This window comes from Conger conger, chromosome 7 (genome assembly GCF_963514075.1).
Source record: "Conger conger chromosome 7, fConCon1.1, whole genome shotgun sequence".
Taxonomy (NCBI): domain Eukaryota; kingdom Metazoa; phylum Chordata; class Actinopteri; order Anguilliformes; family Congridae; genus Conger; species Conger conger.
In genome coordinates this window covers 9974605-9995354 of record NC_083766.1, presented here as the reverse complement: position 1 = coordinate 9995354, position 20750 = coordinate 9974605, and the positions used below count along the sequence as shown (strand labels likewise).

General features: G+C 43.1%; 2 protein-coding genes across 2 annotated transcripts; both read left to right on the top strand.

The window, feature by feature from the left end:
- The first annotated feature begins 839 nt into the window (after window positions 1–839).
- On the top strand, window positions 840–8284 carry LOC133133727 (thrombospondin type-1 domain-containing protein 1). Its single transcript, XM_061249894.1, has 5 exons — window positions 840–1025; window positions 2315–2435; window positions 3029–3970; window positions 5600–5758; window positions 6394–8284. The coding sequence occupies exons 2-5, from the start codon at window positions 2381–2383 to the stop codon at window positions 7821–7823; spliced, it is 2586 nt and encodes an 861-aa protein (XP_061105878.1). The 5' UTR covers window positions 840–1025; window positions 2315–2380; the 3' UTR covers window positions 7824–8284.
- A 1257-nt stretch (window positions 8285–9541) lies between these two features.
- Window positions 9542–20347, top strand: tpte (transmembrane phosphatase with tensin homology). The gene is made up of 19 exons (XM_061248826.1): window positions 9542–9793; window positions 11552–11641; window positions 11980–12063; window positions 12277–12324; window positions 12830–12991; window positions 13537–13656; window positions 13785–13884; window positions 14592–14655; window positions 14783–14847; window positions 15294–15354; window positions 15881–15962; window positions 16768–16856; window positions 17301–17362; window positions 17442–17522; window positions 17730–17835; window positions 18103–18200; window positions 18877–18972; window positions 19170–19240; window positions 19491–20347. Exons 2-19 carry the CDS (start codon window positions 11595–11597, stop codon window positions 19591–19593), a joined length of 1539 nt encoding a protein of 512 aa, XP_061104810.1. The 5' UTR covers window positions 9542–9793; window positions 11552–11594; the 3' UTR covers window positions 19594–20347.
- The last annotated feature ends 403 nt before the right edge of the window (window positions 20348–20750 follow it).

The following is a 20750-nucleotide window of genomic DNA, read 5'->3' as shown; positions in this document are numbered from 1 at the left end:
TTTTATATGTAGTCCCACATTTCAATGTTTGAGACAAATTAACATACACATAAAAAAAATAGAAGAGTCATGTTTTGTATTTTATTGCATATCCTTGCATGCCATGACTTCCTGTCAACAACATCATCAGAGTCTGGATATCTTATTTTCTGCTTGCATTTGAATGGATCTATGGGAATTGGGGGGCAGGACCAAATTCAGCTGTAAATTATGCTGATACAGTATAGAACATATTTTTGGGCTAAATAGCTTTACGACAACAAGGGTCCAATGTATCAAATGAGCCTCAAACCACCACGCTGCTGCCAGATATGCAGTAGATACTACAACAGGAGAATTTGTCAGGAGAAACTATTATTGTCCACGCCTGAATACTTTGATTACATCAGAGAAAATAAAATATAAAAGAAACAAGGACAAGGTGATTCCAAACTTTTGAGTGGGGCTCTGCATCTCAGGTTTCTGTTTGGTAAGCATCTCTGAACAATTAACATGGATCACTGCACTATGCAATGTCTTCTGTTCTCTTCTGTTAGAAGGAACATTCCTAAAATTGCACTGAACAGAGAAGTGCAATGCTACTCAATTTCCGCATCTTACTGCTACAATTATATGAATAGTTTGCATTAAAGCATTTATTCAGTAATTATTTTTGCTTTGGGGTGGTTACTATATTACTTGCTATGTAATTACCCTACTATTATTCGACGCCATAACGGCTTTTAAGGTTGTAATTCCATTAACGCTAACCTATCCCTAGAGTAAGTGCCGATAGAGGGAGCCTAACAGCGAGCTGTTGCACTTCACATCCTGCGCTTATTGCATCCGTCGCTCAAGCTCCGTCGAACGCAGACGGTATGTTCTAGCTGTCGCGTGTTGTGCGTTTGTTTCGAATTTAAGATTATGAATCGATTTGAAATCGACTACTTAAAAGCAATGGATATAACTCACGCTTTTATGTTGCGGTAGCATTTGGCCGATCCGCAAATACAAAAAAGAGCGATGAGCTCAGCAGCACAGCAACTGTAAGTATGATCTTTCTTTTTTAAAGCTAAGGACTGATGGGCCACTGTTTATGTTCATTTGTTTTGCATGGAGTTGATAAGCTACGATAATAATAAGATATTAAGAATAATATCTACTGCCTTTAATTGAATATAGTATACTTTGTAAGTTCGCAAGTGTATTATAGCCTACTGTTTTATTTTATTTTATATAAGCCTATATGTATAAATGATTGTTATGCATAGGGAAACATGTTCACTATCGATAATTTGTGTAAAAAAAACAAACAAAAAAAACACCGAGTTGACATAGTCTATTGGATTGGCGGAAATTTGAGTCATAGACATTGACATAAATGGTAGCCTAATTCTTTTTTAATTTTTAAATAGCCATATGACATAAACGGCAAGAATAGAAATTCTTGCTGTTGTGTGTAACTCTTAAAATATAGTTCTTTTTTAACGTAGGCAGTATTCAGATAAACATATACTTTAAAATTGTAGCTGCCCTCTCCACAAATAGGCCTAGTTGTCCGTGTCAAGAATTAGCAACAAGTGTAAAACTTTCCTCTAGAGTGGGTGTTACATATATTACATTAAATATAAACGAAATCATGAATCCCTCTCCTTTCTGTATCAGTTTAGGCAGAACCGAAAACAGTTAACTTCTTCTTTACATATGCCTCTGCTTTTCAGGTCTCAACACCTGTTCTTAAAGTATTCTATTGAGGGATAGCAGGGATGAGTGGAGTAGAATTAGTGTGGGAAAACCAAGAGATGGGTGTGTTGTTCTGCAGACGGGAGAGGTCAGGAACTGGCAGAGGGTTATTTTTTGCATGTTGTTTTCCCTTAGACTTAAAACAATGTGAGAACTTTAAAACAATTCATTGTGCTGTGTGAATATCCAGGGAATTGAAACGGAAGTGCTGAAGGATTTTTAAAGGAGAAACACAATCTCTGGTTTACTCCTTCATACACCTCAGGAGACCAGTAATGGCTTTCTGGCTATTCTGTGCTCAGACATCATATAAAGATTGTTCTTTTTCTTGGAATAAAAAAAACTTGGCGCCTCATTTTTAAAGCTGTAGTTTAAAGTACTAGAACAGTCAACAGATTCAAATGAGATTTTATCATATTATATAAATAAATTATAAATTAAATCAGGTTTAGTTAAATAAAGTCGGCTCTGTCCAGAACCTTTTGTGTACACACTCCAGTGTGAATGGAGTGTCTGTGTTGGGCGGCATCTATCCACGTAGCCTGTGCGTTATCCGTCTGAAGGCTGCTAATTTATGTCGCATTGTTTTCAGAGCTGCTGCGGTGGAGGAAGAGGGAGGGCATGAGGCGTGAGGAAGTTCCAGAGCGCACCAGCCGGAATGACAGTGGGCTCCACCACGGTGCTGCCTCTCCTGCTGGTGCTCTGGGGATACGGTGAGCCCCTCCGCGGGGTGTTCGAGGGGGAGGGCGGCGGGGTGCGGTGGCTGTTGGGTGAGGGAGCTGTGGGCTGTGTCCAGCCTGACTTGTACAGTCCCATGTCCATGACTGTACTATTACATGAAGGAAACAAGGATGTCACATGACTAGAACATACACAGGCACATATTGAATATTTTACTATTATCAATAACCAGGTGTTACACTTGCTGTTTTATAGTAGCTACAGTCCTATTGAAGGCATTGGTGACATACTGTATTCAGTTGCTTTGCTTGCATAGGAAATACAGCTGGAAGGAAGATTGGAGGGGGTGGACAGTGAAAAACAAATCCTTTCTTCCCCTGACCACTTGTTGCTATTTATTAGAAATTGTTACAGTTAGCAAGACTCATGTCACATTGACAAGTATACTTTCAGGATAGAACACAAACACTTGTTTATGATAATGTACATCAACTGTGTTTGAGTCCATATTTTTGAAGACCACAATATCTATATCTATACAATATACAATATATGTCTCTATGTACATACTTGTAGTTGTTCTTATTGGTGATTCTTCTGCCTGTCTCTTTGTTTTCTGTATTAGCTGTGGCCAAAATCCACCACCGGCCCTCAGTCCATGTGGCTTTGAGCGATGGAAGCGTGTTTGTAGATTTTAACTGCGGCCGCAATGCGACCGTGTCTCTGGTGGACACAGAGACCAATGACACCGTGCTCTCAAGGCCCCTTCCCGTGAACCAATCAGAGGGCACACTGGAGTTCAATTGCACCTGCTTTCTCTATGCTGGGAGTTTCAGATTCAAATTGGAACGTGACAGCAACGGTGGCGTTTACAACTCCACCTGGTGGTGGAGTGAGGTACTGCACGTTCAGTGGCCAACGTTCCACATCGCTGTGGAGAGGACTAACAACCAGAGTTCAAATTCCTTCCAGATTATTCTCTCCACTAACGACGATTTCCAGCCTTGCATCAGCAGTGGGAACATATCACTCTACTTAGAGGTCAGCTACCTGGAGTACAACCAGATTGGAAAGAATAGCATCGACAAAGTGAAGGCCCGGATACGGCGGAAAATTAACGTGGTTAAATCGCAGAGCGTGGAGCTGGACTGCGCCTTCCTCTTCACGGAGCGGGACTTCATCAGGGTAGCCCTCAAGTCTCCACACTCGCCACAGGACATAAAGTCTTCAGGGCCACTCTACCTGTCCCGCATCTTCTCCTATAAGCTGTGGGTGGACAACGTCTACAGGGCCGGATGCACAGGCACGGTGACGGTTCACTTGGTTCCCCCGCCGTGCGCTTTCACCAACGGGAAGGTCTTGCTCTTCCGGGAGGGAGGAGGGACTACCGTGGGGGATCCGGTGACCCCTCCGCTGGGCTTCAACTGGCTTACCCAGGGGGAGAACGAGACCGAGTTCAACTGCTCCGTCTTTGATCCTGGGAGGAACAGATACTGCTTTCGGCTCGTCCTCTACAGCCGCTCGCCCAGCCCTGCACAGACGTGCGTCATCGTGCAGAGGAATGCAGGTGGGCCTTTGTTCAGATGCACTAATATCACGTTATTGTACATGTACAGAATCACTAATTTCACATGTTATTTTACATGTCCGGGAAAACTAATATCACGTTATTGTACATGTACAGGAACACTAATTTCATGTTATTTTACATGTACAGGAAAACTATTATCACATGTTATTGTACATGTACAGGAACACTAATATCAAGTCATCATACATGCACAGGAACACTAATCACGTTATTGTAGAAAAAGAGATAAAGAGGTGAGGTTGAGGTGGTTTCTCCTCTTCTATAAAACCCATGAGAGTGCACATCACATCATCACGAAAATGCAGAGTCAATATTATAAGCAGCTGAGCTCCTACAAGAAAATAAAGTCTGAGTGATTGGAGATTTTGCTGAGTATTAGAGTTTTTTCATCTAGGATGAAGCACAGTCTCACCATTAGAAGACGCAAGCCACTATTCATCCTTTTGTCTGTTATTGGAGGGACAGTGTTGTTAAACTCTCGGCATGTTTCGTACGCTACAATTTCAGAATGCCTGACCCATTTCACCACTGTGCTCCATCACTTTCTTAGGCATCACACACAGTTCCTTAAAAGAAGCTAGGAAAACTCCCAGGAAAACTCCCAGGGAAAGTTATACTTCTCGGAAGTTTGTGCAGCACAGTGCAAAAACTACAAATGCTTACCAGAACCAATTCTGGGGCAAAGTGTAAATTGTTTTGATCAGTGTTTAGCCGGCTGTTTGCTGTGCTTGGCTTGTGTATTGTGTGTAAAGTGTATGTGTTAACCAGCTGTGAACACAAAATTGTGCAGACAATATAGGAACCCCTTTTGCTCACAATTTTGGACAATGAAGAAGACATGTGCTTTGGTGGAAACTTCTGCTTACGCAGACACAGTTGCTGAGTTCCCACAGTAGAAGAAATAACACGCAGTAGATTAAAATCTGCATTTTTGAGGTTTGTTGAGGTTCACAAGTAATTGCGGCATTATACTGTATTTGGAAAGAGACGTTGCAGTCGCAGTCGCAAATTTTTGGGCGGATTCTTTACTAGAAAAGGTTGATATTATATTACAGCAAACTGTATCTATTATATTACAAGAAAACTGTATCTAAAAAATGCATTTCTGCACATCTCAACAAAATTATCTGTATGGATAAGTAAGTGGAAACATACTTTAATTTCATTTTTGGGTGAACTGCCCCTTTAAGGAAAAAATCTTATTTTTAAATGAATGCATATTTATTTATTTTGGACCAGAAGTATTGAAATTGTGGATAACCTTGTTTATAATCTTTCCAATAATAAGAGAACCAAACGTTTATGTTTATTTTTTGAAGTAGACATGAAAGGCAGGGTAGGGGCCAAATATGGGTTAACTTTGAGGTCCCATGACTCCTGAATCAACCCATATCATTTTCTCATATAATAGGTTAATATCATGAAAGATTTCTTCAAATCTAAAAGGGTTAGGTCAGAAAGTGATTGATTTCCGACAGAATGCTTAAAAAAAACATTGATATGATTAACAAAATTAATGTAAATGCATTAGTGGTATGAAGTCACATTGCAGAACAAACAAAGTAATAGAAACTAACCATTTCCCTCCGTCATTCCGCTCCGCAGAGACGTGGGGGCCGTGGCAGTCCTGGGGCGGGTGCAGCGTGAGCTGTGGGGAGGGGGTACGGGAGCGCGCTCGTGAGTGCCTAGCGCCCTCTACTGGTGGGATACAGTGCACCGGCATGGTTAAGGAGCAGTCCCATTGCTCCCTGGAAGACTGCACAGGTCTGTTTGATCCAAAATGTCTCTATCCTGTGTACTGATGACTGATATATGTTTATGCTCAGCACTGTTGTCATGTTATGCACTTAACTTGAGTAAATGATGCTTTTCAACAGTATGGAGTTATCTTCTGTGTGGCAAGTTGACTGCATGGCCTGATAGCCCCATCACTGCAACAAAATATGACAAAATACATTACATTACAGGCATTTGGCAGACACTCTTATTCAGAGCGACGTACAGATGATTAGACTAAGCAGGAGACAATCCTCCCCTGGAGCAATGCAGGGTTAAGGGCCTTGCTCAAGGGCCCAACGGCTGTGCGGATCTTATTGTGGCTACACTGGAATTAGAACCACCTACCTTGTGTGTCCCAGTCATTCACCTTAACCACTATGCTACAGGCCGCCCCTAAATACAGCCACAAACTAACCAGTATTAATTGATATTAATAGACTACAAGGTCAGTTTTCCATGGGAAATAAGAATTCCTGGGAAATTATTATAAATTACAGTTGTTCTGTCCGAATACCTTGATTTAGTTAACTAGTCAATACTCATCATCCCTCAACGTTCTGGTTGTCAACACCATGCTGTAATGGAAAGTAATCTCCCTTAATCTCTCTCTCTGGTCGCAGTGCCTCGCCCCTCCCAGTCTCCGCTCCCCCCCGTCACCAACGCGCTGGGGGGCAACCTGGTGGCAGTGGCGGGCATCTCCCTCTGCCTGGTGGTGATCCTGGCCACGGTGCTGATCGCGGTTTGGCGCAGAGTGTGCCGGGCGCCCAAGTGCAGTTCGGTGCGACGCAGCTCGACGCACTCCCCCGGCGGGAGGAAGAACTCGGATGAGGCCTCCATCTGCGGCCACAGCCTGCAGCGGCCCAGCTTCTCCGAGAGCCTGCAGGTGATCCTGCCGGAGCAGAGCCTGACCTTCCCTCCCGCCGCGGAGAGGGGGGCCCCTGGCCGTCGGCAGAGCCAGACCCTCCCCCTCCGCCTGGACTCAGAGAGGGTTTCCCCAACCGGCCAGAAGATTGTCCCGCCGATTTTTGGCTACCGCCTGGCTCACCAGCAGCTGAAGGAGATGAAGAAGAAGGGGCTGAAGGAGGCCACCAAGGTCTATCACGTCTCCCAGAGCCCCGTCGATGACACCATGCTGGAAGCCACCGCCTCCACCCCGGCCGACCTCACCCCCGTTCCCCCCGAGCTGGACAGCCAAGAGGAGGCCAACCTCAACCGCTTCCGCATCAAGTCGCCCTTCGTGGAGACGACCGTGGCGACCAAAGGGTCCACCGCCCTCCCGGACCGCCTCAGCCCCAAGGTGGACTTTGTGCTGGGCCCCCCGTTGGCCGGTTTGGGCGGAGGGTCGGGGCGACGGGCGCGCACGGAGCACTGGGTGGAGATGGTGGAGCGCAGCGCGGCGCACCTGAGGAACCCCAGCTTCAGGAGGACCTCCAGCTTCCACGAGACCAAGCAGCCGCCGCCGCCCCGGGCCTTCAGGGAGAGGAGCATGACCCAGGTGACCCCCCGCCAGCTCCCGGAGGGCAGCTGCAGGACCAGGGCGTGGGAGCAGCCCCGCGCCCCTGAGCGGGACGAGTGGGGCCGGCCGAAATCCAGACTGATCAACTGCACCATGGGGGACAGGCGTCGACCGTACACAGAGACGGCCGCCCCCCTTCCCAAAGCCACAGCGGCGTCAGAAACCGAGGATGGCGGCAGGCCAGACCTTCGCAGCTTCCCGCACCCGGGGGCACGAGGCCAGGGGTTCGGGCACGATAGAGCGGGCAGGGCCGAGGCCAACTGGAGCAAGAGGGGCCCCTCTCCCATCCAGAGGAACATTCTGGCGCGAAAGCTGAAGGAGGCCAACTCCTCCGCCACCTGCCACCGACAGCGCAGCTCCACCTTCTCCCATTACGACTCCCGAAGGGATAAGTGCCGGAGCCTGCCGGACTACACGGGGTGCAACGCTTCCCCCTATGGGCTGACGGAGTCAGAGCAGCACATGATGGATCTCTCCGGATATTTAGGGGAAGAGGACAGCGTCGAGGTTCTGGGGGTACATGGGCTTACTTAATAGGTAACCAGGAAGACTGTGTTTCTCTGGCACTTCACCAGGCCACATTCAGTGATTGTGCTGGTTTCTCTCTTTCCTAAAGGATGAGGAACAGACCTAGAAGGAATACATATTACTTAGGAATCGTTGAAGCTTATGTGAAAAGTCAAGGTCCAGGAAATGTTAAAATATCTGTTGGATTTATGTGGGAGGGCTAGTGTGAAAAATCTGGAATACCATTGTGTTACCACAAGACAATGGTGAGAACCATTGCTTATCATTACTACTTCTGCACACAAAGGCTCTATTCAGGGACAGAAACATACATTCCTGGCCTATTTTATTCTAGAGAATCTCTCTGAACTAGAGAGATGTGTTACATTTTTATGTCACCCCAACCCTTTAAGATGTTTAAAGCACAATTATTTGCTATTTGTATTGAATCTTTATTTGAGTAAATTAAATAATCTGTTTTGATATAACATGTTGGTCCATGGTGTTTTACTGTCTCTCATAAGGATTGAGAACTAGACTGCCCACCTGGTGTGTACCTTTTTTGTGGACATCCTGTTGATCCCATGTTTTATTCAGTGTAGGTTAACCATGTGATTAAATCAATTGGTATATGTTATTTGAACATTTTCTACATGAAATGCCACAATATTGTCAGTCACTCTCTCATAGCAAGTGTCACATGATATTACATTATATGTTCATAAAGAGGATGATTAAAAAAAGAGGGAAGCACAGTATGGAGTGTGTACAAGTTGAGAGTCAGCTGACCCATGGATTGCACCGACATGGTCTTGTCCATATACTTTTCACTTTTGACAACTGAATGTGTTGTTATTAAATACAGTGTGCACCTACATAATGCATGTTCAAAGCACACTGTCACAGAGCTGTCAAACTGGTCCAAGCTGTGAATACGTCAAATAAGTGAACATGTGTTCATTAATGTGCATTCATTTGTGGTGACTACAGCAGAGGCCCCTCTTACACCTAACCACACCATTGATGGGTAACGGAAGTGTCAAGGTGAGTAAGAAACCTGGGTTGCAGCAGATGAAGAATGTTTGCTATTCATGCAAGTGTAATATAGCATCTTGTGTTTCTTTTAAAAGCCTGTTCCCAAACACAATAATTGACTGCTGGTGTTTGCTTGAAATAAAACTTAAGCAGCAACCTTACATGCCAAAAATACTACCAACAAGGTCGGATTTCTCTTTCCAATTTTGCTGCCATATTTTTAGAAATCGCCTTGTTTTCGACAATGCTGACAAAACCTAACATTTGAGCAATGATGTAAGCATCTGGATTCTATTAAACAGTTCATATTCGTTTATACCATCAGTAGGCTACAGTCTTAATAAACACACTTGAAACACGAAATTAATAAAACCGTATACGTTGGTTCGTATTTAATTATTTAAAAATACCTTTGGCTGGAGTTCATTTTCACCAATACGAGGGATATAGGCTTGTTACTCCTGGGATCAAAATATACCTTTCAAAACTGTTGGGAATAATCTTTTAAAGGCACCCGACCTTATGGGAATCTAACAAAGATAACTTAAATCATGTACAGATTTGTATCGTGAAAAGCCAAACTTTAGCAGCGTTTACAACAATAAAATACCCCCAAAGGAGTAGGCTAAAGGAAATAGAGAAATCTAACTGCTCTGGTGACACAGATGCCGCAGGAAAGGGCAACGCGCATAGAGCGCCTCAGGAAGTTAAAAACCGCTACGTCTGCAGAGAAAGGGGGGATTTGCTATGGAGAGAAGGAAAAAATACATCTGACAACCTTTGAACCCTGTTCCTCCAAAAAAAGTCACAAGACTAAGGGAACTTTACTTATTGGAAGAACGTGAGCGGCACGGTGTAGTTAAGAATTTAAAAATTAGCACCCGATAACTAAATTCGATAGTTTAAAAACAAAAACAAGCGAGAAGAACCACGCCGAAGCACTCCCACCCCTGCCGAGATTGGTATGTCTCTTTTAGTTGAGATATTAACAAGCTTACAGGATCAACACATAGCCTATAGACAATTACAACGGTTTTGTAATTACATTTTTTTGCTATAGAGACTTAACAAACTTCGCAGAAGTACAACCGTCAGTCTTTCTTTGTTGTTCACAGCTAGGACGCTGTACTCGGCTTCTATTCAGTCGTTCAGAATTCCTGGATGGACAAGTGACCCCTTTTTAATTAAACGCATTTAGACGGTAGCTTATCTGTAAACTGATTTCGCGAACAATGTACGCATTCTCTGTACGCATTCTATACTATGTGTGTGACAGTTTTTTTACACGAGGTGATCGGAGATGCAGAATGGCAACATCTGGATTTTATTACCAGGACATGACTTTAAAAGAATAGGTATCCAATAATGGCATGATGCAACGATGGTCGATTGCCATGATAGTCTATGCTTTTGTCATTAGTATTCACACGAATTGTGCAGTAAACTGACAAACTGACAAACTGACAACTACGTATACTTACAGAAGTAACCAATGTCAAGTTGGCTCCCAGATAGCCAACGACTCCGGGACAGATCTGCGCCGATTCTTGTATTGCATCGTACCTTTTCATTTAGCATTTTGGCGACTGTAGATATCTGTTCGCATTTGTGTCGTAGCTGCTTGTTTATATACACTCAGTGAGCACTTTATTAGGTAGACCTGTACAGCAGCTTGTTAATGCTAATATTTAATCAGCCAGTCATGTGGCAGCAACTAAATGTATTAGGGAGACATGGTCAAGAAGTTCAGCTGTTTTTCAGACCAAATGTCAGAATGGGGAAGAAATGTGATATATGTGACTTTGACCATGGAACGTTTGACTGATGGATTGTTGGTGCCAGACAAGGTGGTTTGAGTATCTCAGAAACTACCGATCTGTGATTTGGAAACATTTTCTCTCTATTAATTCCACCTTATCACACTATCAATTCAGCTTTAGAACCATGCACAGTACAGCTGCATCCAAGTTCATTAGTGATATTCATGATGCTCGGAACAAGAAAAATCACTGTGTTTCACTTTTGATCCCCGTGTCTGCGTGAGTTTCCTCCGGGTATTCCGGTTTCCTCCCACAGTCCAAAGACATGCAGGTTAGGCTGATTGGAGAGTCTAAATTGCCCGTAGGTATGAGTGTGTGAGTGAATGGTGTGTGTGCCCTGTGATGGACTGGCGACCTGTCCAGGGTGTATTGCTGCCTTTCGCCCAATGTATGCTGGGATAGGCTCCAGCCCCCCTGCGACCTTGTTCAAGATAAGCAGGTTAGGATAATGAATGAATTACAACGGTTTTGTAATTATAATGAATAATTATTATTATTCATTCATTCATTCATTATCCTAACCTGCTTATCTTGAACAAGGTCGCAGGGGGGCTGGATTCACAAACAACAGTCTCAAGAGTTTGAGAATGGTGCCAAAAACAAAAAAGATCCAGTGCACAGCAGTTCTGCAGACAGAAACACCTTGTTAATGAGAGACATCAGAAGAGAATGGCCAGACTGGTCAAAGCTGACAGGAAGGTGACAGTAATGCAAATAACCACACCACACATTAGAACAGTGGTATGCAGAAAAGCATCTCCGAACACACAACACAACATAAATCTTCAGTGGATAGGCTACAGCAGTAGACGTCTAAAAAATAAGTAATAAATACCTAATAAAATGCTCAGTGAGTGTAGTGTATATATTTCAGATAGTTGTGTTGTTTTGGTTTGGCAGTAGGCCGATCTATCCTTTGCAGAAGACGACCATCTTGCTGGAAATGTCTGTGCGGTACAGCCCAGATTCTGAACCAAAACAGGCAAATGGGTGAGTTCATCACATAAACACTTTTAGTGTTTCATGAAAAGACTGCTTTAATGTGTGGAAATATCAAGCCATGTAACTTTTGAAGTAGAATTTTACAATATTATCAGTACTCAGCCTTGCGTAAGATGCCTTTATAACAAATACTGGTCCAGATAATCTAGACCAGGGATCCTCAAATCACGGTCCTCTAGTTCAGAGAGCTGCTGGTTTTCCAGATTTGACGATGGCTGATCTAGACACTTAATGGCAGTAGTAGAGTCCATTGATATTATTTATTGCTGTATTTTGCATGCTTAGATGTGCTGTAGCTTGTGCCCTCTATCCCTTGCTCCCTCTAGCGTTGATGCCAGTGGGAAAGACGAAACCAATGTTGAGATTGATGATGGCAAAGAAGAGAGTGTTGAACCGGACACCATGTACCAGTACGTACTTGTTTGTGGACAGAAATGGAGACATTTTCAGTGTCAATGGCAGATAGTCAGTTGAACCAACGGGCATTAAATGATAAAAGAAAATAACATTTGGCAAACCAGGAGGGTTCTCTGAAACTGGATTTTAGGGATTTGGGGAGTTTTGTCCTGCTTTGATGTCATGTCAGTTCACCCATGCGGTTTTTTAATTTAATTTTATTGCAGGCGAATCCGAAAGAAGATCGCTCCATTTGTGATGTCCTTTGGGTTTCGGTTAGTATCTCCAAATAGTATTACTGCCATAATACAATACAATAATATTGCACTGCACTGCTACAGATACTACTCCCATTTTGTTGTCCTAGGACTTGCAATGACAATAAAGTTGATTCTGATTCTGATTTAAGTTTAAGGAAGTCAAATAAGAGCAGTAAAAAAATGAAAGGTGGCACCAGGCGTCCTTACTGTCTGAATATCACTGTAACGAAAGCAATGCTGGAAGCCCCTTGGCACAGTGAGATTTCTGAATACAGGGCGACCTGTAGCGTAGTGGTTAAGGTAAATGACTGGGACACACAAGGTTGGTGGTTCTAATCCCGGAGTAGCCACAATATGATCCGCACAGCCGTTGGGCCCTTGAGCAAGGCCCTTAACCCTGCATTGCTCCAGGGGAGGATTGTCTCCTGCTTAGTCTAATCAACTGTATGTCGCTCTGGATAAGAGCGTCTGCCAAATGCCAATAATGTAATAATGTAATGTAATGAATGCTTCTTTCCAGGATGTTTGGCGTGGTGCTTATCATTGTCGACATCATCCTGGTCATAGCTGACCTGGCCACACCGATCCGCAGCCCGGGAGTGAGGGATGCTCTGGAGGCGGTGTCCCTGGCTATCTCGCTCTTCTTCCTGGTGGACGTCCTCCTCCGGGTCTATGTGGAGGGGTGAGTCAGGGACACGTCAGCAGCTGATGAGCAGGAATGGGGGGGCCACATGTCTCGTGGGGAAGGAAGTGCTGATAGGAAACAGCACTGCTTTCTCTGCATTGTGCACTTCTGGGAATGTGACTAGTTATTGGAGTGACACCTGTGGTGTAAGTTCCTGTTTGAGCGCAGGGAGCAGGTTTGCATATAGTTATAATTTTTTTAATCTATTCATTTATTTTCAGCGCTTGAAGTGGGAATAAATAAGTGCCAGTAAAACACAGAATTCCCGGTAGGCTATGGCATACCGGACCGTCCCTGCTGACTTCAAGAGCTGGTTATAGCACCACACTAACTACAACAGTCTTTTAGTGGGGAGAGAATATGGGGAGAGAAAAGAATACCAGGAGCTTAAAATAAGTGGCAGTACGCAAAGAAAATGACAGTACTCTCGAAACCAGTGCCGGTACTGCGTACCAGGGAGTACTGGTCCGCTTCAAGCACTGTTAATTTCGGAAGAGAGCTGAGTGACCGGCTATCCTGATCACATTGTTGCTGTGTTTCAGGTTGAAGGTGTACTTCAGCTCCAAACTGAATATCCTTGATGCCTGCATTGTGGTCATCACTCTGGTTGTTACTATGATCTACGCATTCACTGACCTGTCCGGGGTCAGCCTTATTCCCAGGTAATGGCAGTTTGGCAGCTTTCTGTCCGTGTGTCTGTAGGGGGGTTTCCATCCAATAGTTTTTGTGCGAATTCTGAATTCGCACATAAGTAGACCTGATATAAATGCTCATTGCTTTGTGCCTACAGGGTGGTGTCCATCCTGAGGGCACTCAGGATCCTCATCCTGGTGCGCATATTCAGACTGGCAGTTCAGAAGAAGGAGCTGGAGAAGGTCACTAGGAGAATGGTGAGGTACCTGTGCTAGAACCCAGACATTGTGTCAGTTATTTTTGAATACTGGTCCTGGATCAGTTTGGATGCCTAAAGTGATCTGACCCAGGCCATGCATGTACGGTCTGCAAGTGTATGGACTGGTTATAATGGCCTTGAAGTTCTGGATTCACTGCCAGGCTGATGCACTGCTCCTGTACCATTGTTGTTAACAGTGCAGTTATCTGCTTTTTATCAAGCTGAAGTGCAACAGTAGCAATTGCAATGTCTACATTTTTATTTGTCTGTTGCATACAATGCAGTCTGTAAGTATTTGCACAGTGACACACTGTTGCTCAGTTGAAATAAAACAATCACTGTTTTATAATGTGTTAAAGTGCAGACTTTCAGTGTTAATTTCAGTGTTTCTGCATCCATATTAGGTGAACTGTATATGAATTACAGCCCTTTTTGTACTCAATGTGCAGGAGTACACAACCGAAACAACCAAATGTGTCACTATCCTAATAATACTTACGGACTGCACTGTATATTGTTGGCCTAATTGACTAATAGGTGGAGCAAGAGAGCCAGCGAACTCATAGCATGTTGCTCCATTGCATTTCCTTAAGGTCTACAGCCTTAAGAACAAGTAACCATAAAGGTCAGTGATTTACTGGAGGTTCCCCTTTAAAGCCATTCAGAATAACTCAGAGATGGTATTGTGCTGACCCATTTCCTCAGGTCTCTGAAAACAAAAGGCGGTACCAGAAAGATGGGTTTGATTTGGACCTCACCTATGTCACAGGTATGTGTATGTGCGGCGTGTTTGTGGCTCATCTCCTTGGGTATTCCAGTGGCTTTGTTTGGTCTTAGTCTGGTCTTTGCTGAAATGCTGTGAACAATTGTTGAAATGGCGCCCTCTGCTGTTCCAGAACGCATCATTGCCATGTCGTTTCCATCATCTGGGAAGCAGTCCTTCTACAGGAACCCAATCAGAGTAAGCTGTCCCATACAGATCACAGACCTACTACATTACATTACATTAATGGCATTTGGCAGACGTACAGTTGATTAGACTAAGCCGGAGACAATCCTCCCCTGGAGAAATGCAGGGTTAAGGGCCTTGCTCAAGGGCCCAACGGCTGTGTGGATCTTATTGTGACTACACCGGGATTAGAACCACCGACCTTGTGTGTCCCAGTCATTTACCTTAACCACTACGCTACAGGCCGCCCTACGGATACTATGGATATTTTGTTCCAAGGGGAAATACTAAATGAATAACGGGGTGGCCTGTAGCGTAGTGGTTAAGGTACATGACTGGGACATGCAAGGTCGGTGGTTCTAATCCCGGTGTAGTCACAATAAGATCCAATACTGTAATGTAATAATTATCGTGCGTCATTATTGTATGTTGCTATAACAACTTTATGTTTCATTCAGGAGGTGGCAAGGTTCCTGGACACTAAGCATGCAGATCACTACAAAGTGTACAATCTTTGCAGTAAGTGGGCAACATTTTAAAATCTATGAAAAATTTCCCCATAGATGCTCAAGTAGCCACACCCAAAATATCTCAAATATAGGGCTGGATTCACATGAACAGATTAAGCCTAGCCCTGGACTAAATTTAGTTTTGTATGGAGAATCGGCATTCAAACTAGAATTTACTTATTCTACATTCACATGGATCAAAGTAGATGGCAAACCGTCATTATGCATACAGTAGATAAAGAGCTATATCAAACACAGTCCTTATTTCGCTATCCCTGTTAGAAACTGTATATATTATATGACAATTACTGAGCAACATCACCATTTTACCCCCACACTGTTTCAAAAGTGCTGTTCTGCTGTCTACTGTCTACCATTATCCATGTGAATGCAGCTTTAATGTGTCTCAGAAACTGGCTCGTAATCTGCTGTTTACAAATATGAGGAGTAGTTTACAGGAGTAGATAGCATGCAAACAAAGTCAAGTCTAAAAAAAGGTGACATCACTGAAATGCTCACTCATTTTGTTTGTCCAGGTGAGAAAGGCTATGACCCCCAGTTCTTTCACTACAGAGTGGAGAGGGTCTTCATTGATGACCACAATGTTCCGGCACTAGAGTGAGTAACTTGGGCTTCCTCCAAAGCTGTGATTTACACTCAGTGCTGCATTTCAGCTGTGAGCCCATAACTGGAGGAATGCACTTGGGGGGCATAAATATCTCTTCCAGTTGGAAACATCTAAGAGGTCATCCAAGGTGACTTTAATAGTCTTACATTTTACATACCTTAATCTCTTTATCTCAAGAGATACAGTATGTTCTGCAAAAATGAAAATCACGCCACATAAGGAAATGCCCCAAAATCAATGATGTATTAAATGACATTACATTACATTACATTAATGGCATTTGGCAGACGCTCTTATCCAGAGCGACATACAGTTGATTAGACTAAGCAGGAGACAATCCTCCCCTGGAGCAATGCAGGGTTAAGGGCCTTGCTCAAGGGCCCAACGGCTGTGCAGATCTTATTGTGGCTAGACCGGGGATCAAACCACCAACCTTGCATGTCCCAGTCATGCACCTTAACCACTACATTACAGGCCGCCCTAAAATGGCATTTACTAAACTTTTATTACAGTTATACATATAAAGGATGCTGCTGATGATAAAAAATAACCTTTCTCCACATTACTTTTAGGATGTTCCTGCAACTGCACTGCAGAAAATGCGCACTGCTAAATACTATCATTCAAAACCACCAATCCCAAATCTTCAACAACAAAAAAAGGAAAAGACCACATAAATAAATTTGCATGACAGGAAGTTTGCTGAGGATAACTGGGATTTGGGCCTGGTACTTTCCAGTCCAGGTGGCTCACCATGCTTAGTGACTGTCCTGGTTCTCCCAATGCTCTGCACAGAGACATGCTGAAGTACACTGCTGACGTGAGGGACTGGATGGCAGCGGACCCCAGCAACGTCATCGCCATTCACTGTAAAGGGGGCAAAGGTGAGAAGGCAGGGACACATGCGCCCCACACACTCACAGCTGGACTGAGCTGAACTCACCCTGCATGTTCTACCCTCAAGCAGAGGCAACCAACCCTGTTCCTGGAGATCTACCTTCCTGTAGGTTTTCGCTCCAACTTCAACAAAAGCACCCCTCAATCAGGGTTGAAATTAAAACCTACAGGATGGTAGATCTCCAGGTACAGGGTTGGTTACCACTGCCCTAAAGGGAACTATGGGATACATACTTTACAACTGGCTGGACAGTGAAGGAGCCGTTTCATTAACAACTGCTTTCTTTTCAGTTCAAAGTACCTTATCTGTGCAGTATTATAATTATCTTGTTCCAGCAATCATGTATTGGTTGTAATAAAAACGGGATCTTATCCTCAAACATATCAATATCAGAAATGTATTGAAGAGTAATCATTGATGTCTTTTTCAGGAAGGACTGGGACCATGATCTGTACCTGGCTGATTGACAGTGACCAGTCTGAGAGTGCACAGGTACATTGCAAAGGGGTATTAGATGATATCTCCAGTGTTTCTGAGTATATCATTTCATCTGGTGCTTATGGTCTTACAGGACAGTTTAGATTACTTTGGGGAGCGGAGGACAGACAAAAGCAGGAGTTCCAAGTTCCAGGGAGTGGAGACCCCCTCACAGGTAAGTGGAAAAGGTCCCCCTAAACCCACTGTCAGCATGAGAAGCATCTAATGTGAGCATATATCTGTATCAGTATGAATTATGATGATGACAAGTGTCACCACTACAAGTTGTCTCCCTCCAGGTATTAAAGATGTATAGCTTCTATGGTATTTCATTGTGTCATGTCAGCTATCATACACATGAATATAATTATTTGTACCACAGAGCAGGTATGTGGGATACTATGAGATCATGAAAAACCAATACAACAGGCAAGTGCCCCCGGAGAAGAGTCTGAAAATAAGGAGCATCCGAATCCATTCTATACTGGGTAAGACCCATCTTATAATGGAGAGGGATTCACTCTCATTCTCCTCTATTCAGGTTAAGACACATCCACTTTAGACCATGGCATATGCCACCCAGTTTCCTTCATGTCCTCAAATCTACCCGAAACCATTAAGACATCCCCAAATTAAAATATATTATTCTGATTTCTGTGATCTACTGTTTTAAACTGTTTGGGGGCGACATTAGCTCAGGAGGTAAGAGCAGTCGTCACACAAGAGAGCCATATTTCTCCCTCTGCTCCTTGTAGGTGTGGGGAAGGGCAATGGTAGTGACCTGAAGGTGAAGATCATTGTGAAGAAGGAAACAGTGTTTCAGTGTGTCTGCGCCAAACAAGAGAACTGCTTGGTATGGATGGCCTTTAATGGCCCAACTGAACTATTAGGCCAGACACTGGACAATAGTAGCATTTACATCATAGCTGTAATTCACACTGTGTAACGCAGCATTAGATGTGCCCTGATGGATTCTGGGTAATCCATAGACTGTTCTCGATACGAGACACCCATTAGCTGTGGTGTACTCCGTCGCATGCAAATGAAATTAAAAAGTGGATAGTTTTTTCATAATCCAGTTGTGTTGGTAGAGAGAATATACGAGTTTCATTTCTACTGGGGTATACCTTACAGTTTGTAATGCAGAAGGTTGTGCTATATGAGAGATGGTTTAATGTAGAAGCCGTAGATTACCTGAACAACTTTGCAGTGTTAATCAATAATTATGAGAATTGCTCACCCAGTATCATCCTGTTCTGACTTTCTGTGTATTTATTTCCAGTAAAAGCTGCAGATCTTTTTTTTTTTTTTTAAAGATATTTTTTAGGCCTTTTTCAGCTTTATTGGACAGTATATAGTATAGAGAGACAGGAAGAATGGGAGCGAGAGAGAGGGGAAGACATGCGACAAATGTCGGACGGTCGGATTCGAACCGCCGACGTCGCGGCTCGCAATGAGCATGCGGTTAATGCTCTACAGGCTGCGCCTATTTCAATCCTTTGAGGTCATTTGTTGCTTCCTCCCCGCAGCTCTTCTCAGATCCTGGCAATAATGAAGTAGTCATCAGTTTACAGGAGGGTCCACTGGTCAGTGGTGACGTCAAGGTCATGTTTGAGTCCAGCGCTGTAAGTAACCTATTTGTAACAATCCTGTTTGTGTTGGGTGAGGGGAGACCTTCTGTGCAATACAATTCATAACAAATATAAGATAATAATTCCATTCACCTCATACCATCCATATCAGCACTTGCCTAGACAGTATTTTGTATATAGGCCTATTCTCTGATCCTTCTCTCAATAAACTGTTTTCATTTTTCTTCCAGGGTCTTCCAAAGGGATATGAAGACTGCCCTTTCTTCTTTTGGTTTAACACCGCATTTGTACAGAACAACATGTGGGTCCCCTGCATTGTGTACCTCACTTGACAAAAAAGCCTGTTTCCACACCGACGGTGCTGGACATTGTGCATGCCATTTATTAATGTATTAATCTCTATTTTTAGCGAGTTTAGAATCCCATCTAGATGCATTTTGATATTGATACTGAACTTTCTTGCTTATGTAAAATTAAGTTTTTATTATTATTATTATTATTTATTTATTTATTTTTCAAAGCTATGCTAACTTCTTTTTCTCTCCTTGTAGGCTTCATCTGTCCAGGGATGAGCTGGATAACCCACACAAGCCCAAAACCTGGGACATCTACAAGGAGGACTTTGGTCTGACTCTGTCCTTTTGTGACCCTTAACCACAGATGCAAGTTTGCCAGTTCCTTCATGCCTTCAGTCGGTTGTAATTCTGTGCTAGGAGGACCACTTGGCTACAGGAAGTTTTGGATAAGAGCGTCTTCCAAATGCCATTAATGTAATATAAAAGTTCTAACTGTTCTGACTGTGTTTCAAGCTATGGATGTTCTGATTAACATTCTCCTTTCCACACTCCCTCATGTATATTCATGCTGAACCTGCAAATCAGTAAGTAATTTGGCAGAGTAAGAACTTAATATTTAGCACACTGAGCTGACTGGTCCATACATAGAAGATCTGTGCATGATACTTTGTAACAACCAGGGTTTGTTTGAAACTCATGTTGTTATGTAGGGTGTAGATAGGTTCCTTTCCTTCTGAAAGCCACTTAATTAGTTTTGATTTCCAGGCACTGAACAATTGAGTGTAGACCATTATGATTTTTTTATACACACTATATATATTTTTACATATTGTTTTGAAAAATCTGTGAAAAGGGATGATTGTGATAAAAGGGATTTGACACTGTTACTTAAAAACATTTCCAATGAAGTAGTGATGTGATTAATCTCTTCTACTTTGTCACTCCTGTTACAGTATAGGCGTACTGTATGTAATTCAACAACAACTGGGGGCTGTTTTAGTTACACTCCATTTTGTGCAAAATGAAATGTGGGGCTGTTGTGAACATATTATTATCAGTATATACAATGAAATTATGCTACTTGAAGTAAACCTCCATGTTTCATTTATGTAATTGTAATATGTGGTTTAGTATTGGTTCATTAAAATGGGGCAAAGGGAATGTTGGGAGATCTATTCATGTCATTATGTTTACTGTACATGTTATAAATATAATAACATCGGCATTAGAAGGCTTGTATTGAAACTGACTACTGGGTGGTCTGAACGCATCCAGGAATTAGCATCATTCTATGCTGAAACATGGAGATACAAAAACATTCAACCTAAAGAACTGTAATCTGTAAATTGTATTTCTTTTGTTGAAAATAAAAGGGAGAATAGACAGCTTGATCTGATTGTGAAAGTAATTCCAAATGAAAAACTGATGGGGGGGCTTGTGTGTACAAGGTAATGAGGTTCCACTAGGGAGTCTGTCATAAAAGAATAGAATAATTTTTTTTATCTTAATCTCAAA

What these genes read in the sequence shown, in the direction of transcription:
- tpte (XM_061248826.1), top strand. Translation starts at nt 11,595, where the DNA reads ATGTCTGTGCGGTACAGCCCAGATTCTGAACCAAAACAGGCAAATGG. An exon ending in GAGTGGAGACCCCCTCACAG is followed by an intron (nt 17,523 to 17,729) that starts GTAAGTGGAAAA and finishes TTTGTACCACAG; the next exon opens with AGCAGGTATGTGGGATACTA. An exon ending in CCGAATCCATTCTATACTGG is followed by an intron (nt 17,836 to 18,102) that starts GTAAGACCCATC and finishes TGCTCCTTGTAG; the next exon opens with GTGTGGGGAAGGGCAATGGT.
- LOC133133727 (XM_061249894.1), top strand. Translation starts at nt 2,381, where the DNA reads ATGACAGTGGGCTCCACCACGGTGCTGCCTCTCCTGCTGGTGCTCTGG. An exon ending in CATCGTGCAGAGGAATGCAG is followed by an intron (nt 3,971 to 5,599) that starts GTGGGCCTTTGT and finishes TCCGCTCCGCAG; the next exon opens with AGACGTGGGGGCCGTGGCAG. An exon ending in CTCCCTGGAAGACTGCACAG is followed by an intron (nt 5,759 to 6,393) that starts GTCTGTTTGATC and finishes CTCTGGTCGCAG; the next exon opens with TGCCTCGCCCCTCCCAGTCT.